Source organism: Rhinatrema bivittatum, chromosome 8, assembly GCF_901001135.1.
Source record: "Rhinatrema bivittatum chromosome 8, aRhiBiv1.1, whole genome shotgun sequence".
Taxonomy (NCBI): Eukaryota; Metazoa; Chordata; class Amphibia; order Gymnophiona; family Rhinatrematidae; genus Rhinatrema; species Rhinatrema bivittatum.
In genome coordinates, this window is record NC_042622.1 from 193,302,486 (window position 1) to 193,312,949 (window position 10,464).

Below are 10,464 nucleotides of genomic sequence, written 5' to 3' on the forward strand. Positions count from 1 at the left end.
CGCCATTTCCCACAGCCTCACACCCCCAGAGACATGTGGGAAAATAAATGCAGCCGCACCAACCGCTGCTGCGCCTCCTCTATCGCAGGCCTGGCCGCTAAGGCCGGGACACAGGCGGTCCGGCACCGTACTTACCTTCTGCAGCCCTCGCTGCCTCATGGCCATGCCTTCCACCCCCCCAGCAACCAGCTGTTTACCTTTCTGCTCCTTTTTTTTACTTTAAAATCACAGATACAAAGGCAAAAAACACAGGGGTACCTCCCTCATTCCGGGGCCTTGCAGACAGAGGAACCAGTCCCCTGGCTTTCAGGGCCCCCAACACGATGTGGGCAAGCACAAAGCAGGGGTTCCCAAACCCCCGGCCGCCCGGCTCAACCTGAGGGATGGTCCACCAAGGAGCATAACACCTCAGGGAGCTTCCTCCAAAATTCTCCTACTTCAGTTTCTCTCTTTCTTAATCTCAGACTGCAGGGTTGAACCTCTACCATTTGCTGGAGTCAGTGAAATACTGGGGGGGGACTGCAGGTGGCACTCTCTGTTGGGTAGCAGTACCTCAAATTTTTGTTTCTCTGACTCCAACTGCCGGTAGGGAGGCAAAAGCCACTTGTCTGGACTGCTCAGAGTATGTTCAGGAAAAACCTTTTTCAAGGTCAGTAACTGCAAGGAGAGGTTATGCATCGGTCGAAAGGTAGGGCCCTTTACAAAATCCAGAACCAGATTAAGATTCCACAAAGGCACCAGCAACTGCAAGGGAGGATGAAGATGTTTCTCTCTTCTCAAGAACTGGGCCACATCTGGATGAGCTGACAAGGTTCCCCCATTCACGTGACCTCTGAAACAGGCAAGAGCCGCCACCTGTACTTTTAATGAATTAAAGGCCAACCCTTTATTCAATCCATCCTGCAAAAATTCCAAAATGAGCGGGATCTTGACCGAACGAGGAACAACCCCTCGATCTTCACAGCAAGCCTCAAACACTCTCCAAACCCATATGTAAGTTAAGGAAGTGGAAAACTCTCTCGCTCGCAGCAAGGGGGCAATCGCCACAGTAAAATATCCATGCTTCAGTAAGCAAGCCTTCTCAAGGTGCCATACCATAAGACAAAATCAAGTTGGATCTTTGTGAACAACAGGATCCTGCTGCAACAGATCCATGTGCACCGGAAGGGGGAGTCCACCAGGAGCCTTCACAGATCTGCATACCATGGCCTCCTAGGCCAATCTGGTACCACCAGAAGCACCATCCCCCTGTGACTCCATCTGCAGGATCACTCTGCCAAACATGGGTCAGGGGTGAAGGCATACAGCGACTTGCCCTCCGGCCACTCCTGCCCAAGGACTTTGGATCTCTCCTGCGACTGAAGAAACGAGGAACCTTGGCAGTGCGAGAAGTCACCAGAAGGTCCAGACACGGAAGGCCCAGTGATCCATTATCAGCTGAACTGCCTCGTTTGGCAACTCCCATTTTCCTGGAACTGCCTCGTTTGGCAACTCCCGTTCTTCTGGATCCAGACTCTGTCTGCTGAGAGAGTCTGCTCTTAAGTTTGTCTTTTCCTGCAATGGGCGAAGCTGAGATCTCCTGAAGATGCACTTCCTCCCATTCTATAAGCTGGGTCATTTCCTGCAACACTTGCTGGCTCTTGGTTCCTCCCTGCCGATTGATGTAAGCCACTGTCGTTTCATTGTCAGGCATGATTCAGACTGCTTGACCCTGCAATCAGACGCCGAACCGCAAGCATGTCAACCAGACCATACGGGCTTCCAGACTGATATTCATAAGAACATAAGATCATGCCATACTGGGTCAGACCAAGGATCCATCAAGCCCAGCATCCTATTTCCAACAGTGGCCAATCCAGGCCATAAGAACCTGGCAAGTACCCAAAAACTAAGTCTATCCCATGCTACTGTTGCTAATAATAGCAGTGGCTATTCCCTAAGGGGTACATTTTAAAAGCCCTGCGCGCGTAAATCCAGCTGGATTTACGCACGCCAGCACACCTATGTTGCGTAGGCCGCTGGCACGCACAAAGCCCCAGGACGCGGTAAGTCCCGGGGCTTTGCTTGGGGGGACGGGGGCGTGTTGGGGGGCATGGCCGAGGCCTCCGAAGCAGCCCCCGGGCCGGGGAATGGCGCACCGGCAACTAGCCGGCATGCACAAGTTACGCCTGCCTCGAGCAGACGTATCTTTTTCGATAAAGGTGAGGGGGGGGGATGCGGAAAAAAAGTTCCCTTCAAGGCCGCTCCGCAGCAGCGCACGCATGTTATAAAATCGGGCGCAGATTTGTTCGCGCTGGGTTGCGCGAACAAATCTACGCCCGCACGTATGTTTTAAGATCTGCCCCTAAGTCAATTTAATTAATAGTAGGTAATGGACTTCTCCTCCAAGAACTTATCCAATCTTTTTTAAACACCGCTATACTAACTGCACTAACCACATCCTCTGGCAACAAATTCCAGAGCTTAATTGTGCGTTGAGTGAAAAAGAATTTTCTCCGATTAGTTTTAAATGTGCCAAATGCTAACTTCAAGGAGTGCCCCCTAGTCCTTCTATTATCCGAAAGAGTAAATAACTGATTCACATTAAAATCATGAGAGATCTAGAACAGTTAAACACCTCTATCATATCCCCCCCCCCCCCCAGCCGTCTTTTCTCCAGGCTGAAAAGTCCTAACCTCTTTAGTCTTTCCTCTTAGGGGAGCTGTTCCATTCCATTTATCATTTTGGTAGCCCTTCTCTGGACCTACTCCATTGCAACTATATCTTTTTTGAGATGCGGCGACCAGAATTGTACAGAATATTCAAGGTGTGGCCTCACCATGGAGCGATACAGAGGCATTATGACATTTTCCGTTTTATTCACCATTCCCTTTCTAATAATTCCCAATATTCTGTTTGCTTTTTTGACTGCCGCAGCACACTGCACCGATGATTTCAATGTGTTATCCACTATGACACCTAGATCTCTTTCTTGGGTTGTAGCACCTAATATGGAACCCAACATTGTGTAATTATAGCATGGGTTATTTTTCCCTATATGCATCACCTTGCACTTATCCACATTAAATTTCATCTGCCATTTGGATGCCCAATTTTCCAGTCTCACAAGGTCTTCCTGCAATTTATCACAATCTGCTTGTGATTTAACTACTCTGAATAATTTTGTGTCATCTGCAAATTTGATTATCTCACTCGTCGTATTTCTTTCCAGATCATTTATAAATATATTGAAAAGTAAGGGTCCCAATACAGATCCCTGAGGCACTCCACTGCCCACTCCCTTCCACTGAGAAAGTTGACCATTTAATCCTACTCTCTGTTTCCTGTCCTTTAGCCAGTTTGTAATCCACGAAAAGACATCACCACCTACCCCATGACTTTTTACTTTTCCTAGAAGCCTCTCATGAGGAACTTTGTCAAAAGCCTTCTGAAAATCCAAGTAAACTATATCTACCGGTTCACCTTTATCCACATGTTTATTAACTCCTTCAAAAAAGTGAAGCAGATTTGTGAGGCAAGACTTGCCCTGGGTAAAGCCATGCTGACTTTGTTCCATTAAACCATGTCTTTCTATATGTTCTGTGATTTTGATGTTTAGAACACTTTCCACTATTTTTCCCAGCACTGAAGTCAGGCTAACCAGTCTGTAGTTTCCCGGATCGCCCCTGGAGCCCTTTTTAAATATTCTATGTTCTAGAAAGACTCTTCTCCACTCCAACACCTTTGCGCTTTCAGCTCCTGACAGTGAGCCCCCCAACCCCTGAGGCTCGCATCCATCGTGAGTACTAGCCAGTCCGCTGAGCTTAGGGAAACCCCTTTTTAATCACCACTGAAGGTGAGTGCAGGTCTCCAGCGGCAGGTGAATCAGAATCAAATAGTCCTGAGCCTGTGGGCTCCAACGAAACAGTAAGGAGTGCTGAAGAGGACACACATACGCCCTCGCCCACAGCACCACTTGCAGCTTCGCCGCCATCAATCCGAGCACCTGTAGATAGGACCACACTGTCAGGCATATTGTGTTCATCAATAGACACAACTGCGTCATCAACTTCTGAATACGACCCTCTGGCAGGAACACCCTGCCTGCTTAGTGTCGAACCAAACACAGAGATACTCTAGCAACTGAGATGGCTGAAAATCTGCTCTTGACCAGGTTCACCACCCAACCAAGTTCTTGCAAAAGGATATCACTTTGCGAGGCACCAGGAGGCTCTCCTCCAGAGCCTTGGCTTGAATCAACCAGTTACCCAAGTACAGGTGGCACAGAATCCCATCCTGTCTCAACTTCCACCCCCACCACAACCTTGGAAAACGTTTGGGGCGCTGTGACCAAACCAAAAGGCAGCACTCAAAACTGATAATGACATCCCAAAACTGCGAAATGCAGCAAATGATGATGCTCTAGCCTTACTACGATATGTAGGTTTGCATCGGACAGATCCAAGGTTGTCAAATTCCCCCGACTGCACAGCCACACTGAGCACAAAGTTTCCATGCGAAAATAAGTCACCCGCAAATGACTGTTGACCCCTTTGAGATCCAGGATAAAACGAAAAGAGCCCTCCTCCTTGGGCACAACAAAATAAATGGAATATTGGCCTGCATTTTCTTGAGACATGGGCACTGGAACCACAGCCCTCAGCCTGAGGAACTTGACAATGTACATTCCATTGCCTGCCTCCTCTGCAGGAAGTGGCATGGAGACACCATGAGCACAACCCGAGGAATACTGTGAAACTCCAGCGTGTATCCATCTTGTACCACCTGCAGGACGTGATTTCGACCCACCTCTGATGAGACAGAGTGGTGACCCCTCCCCCCATCTCCTCTTCCCAGGGGTGGGTTGGCACACTTTCATTGGGAAGCTCAGAGGGTTCCACTACCTGAGCCTGCCCTTCATCTGGGCTGTCTGGGTCGAAAAAAACAGAGACCTACCCAAAAGTTGAGTTGTCTGAAAGGCTGCTCCAATGTAGGGTCGAAAACGTTTGGATGCCCTAGCACGCCCTCATGCTAAAGGAGCGCAGTGTCTGCGGCTTGACCTCTGGCAACCAAGCAACCTGGGCCTCGCCCCATTTATTGGCTATCTTCTGCAACTCACTTCCAAACAGAAGCGAGCCTTTAAAGGGTAGCTTTGTAAGGTTAGACTTGGAGGTCGCATCTGCCGCTGAATTTCTCAGCCTTAACTGATGCCTGCCCGCTATTACTGAAGCCTCCCTTCTGGCTGAGGTGTGAACCAACTTGCAGTCTGCATCTGACATAAAGGTGGCTGCTGGTTCCATCACTGCCCTGGAATTCACACCAGCTTCATCGACCTCCTGAGAGAGACGTAAACAAGAGCGAGCCACCTGGGAACAAGAAGCTATCTGTAAGGTCATTGCCACTGCTTCAAATGCTTGCTTAAAGATGGTCTCAGTTCTCCTATCGTAAGGATCCTTCAAAGCCCTCCACCCTCTACTGGAATAGTCATCCACTTGGTGATGGAACATACAAGTGCATCCACTTTAGGTAAATGCAGCTGGATCCAGGGCGTACAGTCCTTCCAAGATTTGTCCCCCTTTGAAATTAGCTTCCGGAGCATCCCACTCAAGATCAATCAATTCCCTGAATGGCCTCCATAATAGGGAAAAAACATGAGGCTTTACGCAAAGAAACCAAAATGGGATCTTTTTTGCAGATATGGATTCAGCCCCAAGTACTACCAGCATCTTTAATCTCTGGGAAATCAGAGCCAGTAACTCATCTCTATGAAAAAAAACACAACATAGTTGTATATAGCTCCAGTGGTGGAGGAATTTCCGCATCCTGCAGGGAGTAAGAATCAGCTTCATCATCCAGGTCCCTATCAGGTTGACCGTCATACTCTGAAGCTTACCCGCCGTAGTGGTCGGGTGGGTAAGCTTCGGAGCCCCACTGGTGCCTGGTAAGATTGGTCTGGACCGAGGACTGCACCTGAAGAAAACACTGCAATCTTTGAAAAAAATTCCACCCAAGAAAATGAAGGAGGATCCATGCCAAAACCAAGAGGCACCTGTCCCGTGCCCACTGAACTACCTTCCCCTGCTGCCAAATCAGTTGGGGGAGCTCCACGCTCCCCCAACTGATCTGACACGTCTTTACCTATATCTGGCTGGGAAGAACCAAGCTTAGTAAAGTCAGACGAAGGCAATTCCCCCTGAGCTTCCACGCATCACTGACACAAGTTAGAGGGACCGCCAACCTTAGCTGCCCGCATATGAGAAGCAGCATAAGAGGGTAAGGCACTTAAGTTTCTTTGCTATCGGTGACATCGGTCTGACAGTACGCACTAACAGGAGACTGAAAAGTATGCGTCCAGCTGTATTCGCGCTGCAAACATTAGGCGTCCAAAATTTAAGTGTACAAGCCTGTGCATCGATGAGCGCTCAAAGGCTTGAGTGCCCTCAAGGCCGCTCAGATTGTGTGTAGAGAGGGAAGCGTGTCTCTCAAATAGGGACGTCTATCAACTGGATGTTGTTGCGACCGTCGCTGCCCGACATCTTCACTCCGCCCTCTTTACCTCTGTGGCGACTCCCTCCGGGGTTGAAGGACAGCTGGCTGCCGCGGCGTCTCCCTGCCGATTCCCTCCGGCGTCACCGGACCGGCTCAACACTGCAAATCCGCCATGTTGCCTGAAGCCTAGGGCGCGCGCGCACGCTCTGATTGAAGTACCAGCAAGGGCATGAACCTCAGGTGTGTCCCCCTGAGATGGCGTCATCCACTTCCGATATTTAAAGGTCTCTATTATCGCTAACAAACTGAGTTAGCAAGGATTCCTCCAAGCTACTCTGCCTCCTCGGACTTATCAGAGGTATCCGCTCCCTCTTTGCCTTTCAGGTTTACTGACAGGAACCGGTACTCGCTCCTCGAGGGCCCTCGTTCCCGACTCTTTGCTGATTCTCTTCTGCCTGGAAGCTATCGCTGCCTACATCATTGTGAGTTGCCATTGCTCTCTCAGAGCTTTCCCTGGAACCAGGTACTCGCTCCTCGAGGGCCTATCCTTTCCAGCTGCTGAGCCTCTCCGAGACCATTATTGTGAGTGTTGTCATCTAGTTCTGTTCATGAACTCTGCTTACCCTGCCTACTCACTGTCTACAGTTTCTCAACAGCTCAGCCATCCTGGGATCGCTGTTCCAGTATCTGAGGGACTTCAGCCCTGCAGGGCACTTCAGCTCACTACTGCCACCTCTGGTGGTTCAATATACTGTTTAATAAAAGAACTAGTGTGTGTCTGTCTCCATACTCTAAGCCTAGCCGGTGGTTCCTCTCGGGATCTTCCCCCGGGGGCGTGGTCATCTGCCACCAGCCCAAGGATCCACCCAGAACTAACACCAGAATTATTATAGATTACTACTCCCCTATCTGATTGCTTCTCCCAGCAGCATAGCGGATTATTACAGATGTCCATGCAGGCACTCAACTAAGCACCAAAGAAATGGATGCACAGCCGGCCGCATTCATTCGAACCAACAGGCCTGAAGAGGGTAGCCTAATGCACAGGAAAACGCTGCCGTGGCCTACCACACAGTGAACAGAGATAAGCCTAGGAGCGGGGTCTAGCCACAAAGGCTGCGCAACCCGCCAAGCTGCCCATGTCCCCTGAGCTCTCCCGGTGGTGGGAACAAAGGTCAGATTGGCATGCCGAGACTGGAGGAAGGAGGAATCCCTACCACAAACTCCTCCTCTGTACTTTTGTTTTGCTTTACCTGAGCTCAGCCCATCCTGGCTGAGTACAGAATCTTTCTCCAGCTGTGGGGGGAGAGGGCATATACCGTTACTGCCGCATTTGGCTTCCTGCGCTCGCTGCCTTTCAGCTAAAAAACAGCTACTGGACCAAGGTACTCATATGAGGCAAATTCCAATACATCTCTCAGGAATTCTCAACTGAGGGAGGGACCATATGCTATCACCACAGGACAGCAGGGTCCATTAATTTTCTCCTAAAAGCTTTAAGCATGCACGTCCATCATCTGCTGGAGACGGAAAATACTGGGAAGCTGATGTCACTGCAGTGGTATATATACTGTGTTGTTAGCTTTGCTCTGTCTCCATCTGCTGGTAGAAGTGCATATCCCACTGGTTTTGGATTCACTGGTCTGTACACTAAAAAACAGTATACTAGGTGGAAAAAGTACTAAACATCTGTTATTTGAATTCTATATTTTTACTGAATTTCTTCATTGCTGCACCTGAAAACCCATTTAACCTACCCAGCAAAGCTCCAACAGTCCACTGCAAGGGGGTCAGATGTCATTTGCAGAAAACAAGTGTCAAATGGTGGTTTGTAGGCCCAACTACTTTATTTAATTGAATAAAATACACACTTTGGAGAGGGAAGTGTTAAGCTGTATTGCAGAAGTGACCCAGTCAGTCTTACCTCATTGCAGGGCTTAAGTTGTAGACAAGGCAGTGGAAGGGTGGAGGGGGTTGAGATGGGGGGGAAGGCCAGGGCCAGCTATAAACTCTCCCACATCTATAACTCGAACCCATGCGTTACATGCTCAATCAGCACTGGTAGGCAAAGAATGGCTAGGGTAAGGAGAAAGCAGAGAGAGAGAGAATGGCGCTCTCTCTCTGTAACCCCCTTCTCTCTGCCCTAATGATCCTGATCTCTAGCCCCATCCCTCCCCCTCCTTTAGCCTAACCTCCTCTTCCTGGTGATTCATAAGCCCCCTCCTCTACCTCAAAAACCACTCTAGTAACTCTCCTCTCCCAGTAAAAGTCAGGCTTCCTCTTCAAGTAACAAGCAGTCGGCTCACCTCTGCTGTGGGGAGGCAGGAGCACATGGGTGCACTGGTTGCTGTACTCAGACTCTGTGGACAGGGATGTGAGGCCTGCTCTTTGCCTTCTTGGGGGGTGGAAGCAAAGGGGCGGTGCCATGTGCTCTCCTATTTCCCTTCCCTTACTACTCCCAATCCTATCCCCTTCCCTCCTTGGGCACTCTCACTGTATTCACAGACTACCCTCCAATCTCTTCCCTCATACCCCTCAGCCTCTCTGATCTCTTCCTTTACTCTTTTACTCCCACATACTATCACTCACTTCCCATCCCCTCATTCACTCTCTCCTCCTTTCACCCTCATGCAGGTGGGCACCAGCACAAGTGCTTGGGCTGATGAGCAGGAACTCCACAGCACCAAAAGCAGTAGGGCTAATGGCCATTCCCCCTGCCTTTTACCTTGGCCTTATAAACTGTGCTGTGAAATTGCATAAAAATCAAAACCATCTGGCTACACTTGTCTCAGGGTAAGTAGCTCCAAAACTCTGTTCTTCTCTGCTTATTTATTATTTAGAATTATTTATTAGCTGAACCCTCCCAAACGTTCAGGGAAGGTTACAGGCTCCGAGACACAATAGTAAAACAACACCAACAAAAAAAGTGTGGGTGATGCCATAAAGCAGGTGCCCAACTAAGAAGACAGCCACAAACCAGCCAGGTTTTCAGGATACCCATAATGCATCTGCATAAGATAGTAGCAGGCACTGCCACCATTGTATACAAATCTCTCTCATGCATATTCAGGGTGGATATTTGGAAAACCTGGCCTGTTTCTAGCTCTTGAGTAGTGTTGTTAAGCCTTCATCTGCCTACTGCCTCTGGTTTGTTTCTTCAGGGGAGCCAGAATAAATATAGATTGCCACCTCTGTGCCATTGGCTCAGGTCCCAGCCAAAAGGTGGATACCTTTCTGGGTTGTTCTACTAGAAATGAAGCCCTAGGTGGTGGACACAAAACAGTGGTTGAAGTAGTTCAAGCTGGAAAGCTATAAGCATCAAGCCCAGGGTTGAAGCTTTAATATAGTACCATAATAATGATGGCAGAAAAAGACCATCTGGTCCATCTAGTATGCCCAGAGCATTTCTTATAGTAGTAACTGCTGCTCTATCCAGGTTACCCCCAAGCCTTATGTTAATGGTAATATTTCCAATTATACCAAGCAACTGTCAAACCCATAAAATAACCGCTAAACATTTTTTTTACAGCGTGCACAGCCTTCTTGATAACTCAGATAGGGCTGTTGCACGTGCTTTGCTTTTGAACTTGGCCTGGAGTAGGAAGCAGAGTGTCTCTGTGCCTCTCTTCTTCCCTGCTGGCGGAGGGGGGACAGCAACAGAACAGCACTGCTGCTCTGCCTCTTAAGCCTAAAACGAAGTGTCCAAACTGCGGTCCTGGCCCTTCCCCCCCACACGTTAAGTCCTGTCTACCTGTGAAAACTAATGTTACTGTCCTTCTTCCAAACGCTGGTGCAATCGAAAGCCGCACAACTGGTGGGCATGCTGCCTAGGCCGCGGGGCTTTTATGCCAGCTCCCTCCCCACCGGCGTCGAAACTCCCGGGCTCCGGGTCAGCAGACGCAGCTCCGCCAGCAGCTCCATAAGCAACATGGCCGCGGAGAACGGCTCGTCAGCCGTCTGACGTGAGCAGGAAGCCCCGCCTTCTCCGGCAGATCT

At 49.4% G+C, this 10,464-nt stretch overlaps 1 protein-coding gene across 1 annotated transcript in view; it reads right to left on the reverse strand.

The window, feature by feature from the left end:
• The window catches only part of THAP2 (THAP domain containing 2), a 34,664-nt gene extending 24,237 nt beyond the window's left edge, over positions 1-10,427 (reverse strand). Inside the window, exon 1 of the mRNA XM_029613247.1 lies at positions 10,220-10,427. Within this exon, the coding sequence (XP_029469107.1) occupies positions 10,220-10,290 (71 nt within the window). The 5' untranslated portion in view covers positions 10,291-10,427. The remainder of the gene's footprint in view (positions 1-10,219) is intronic.
• Positions 10,428-10,464: the final 37 nt, after the last annotated feature.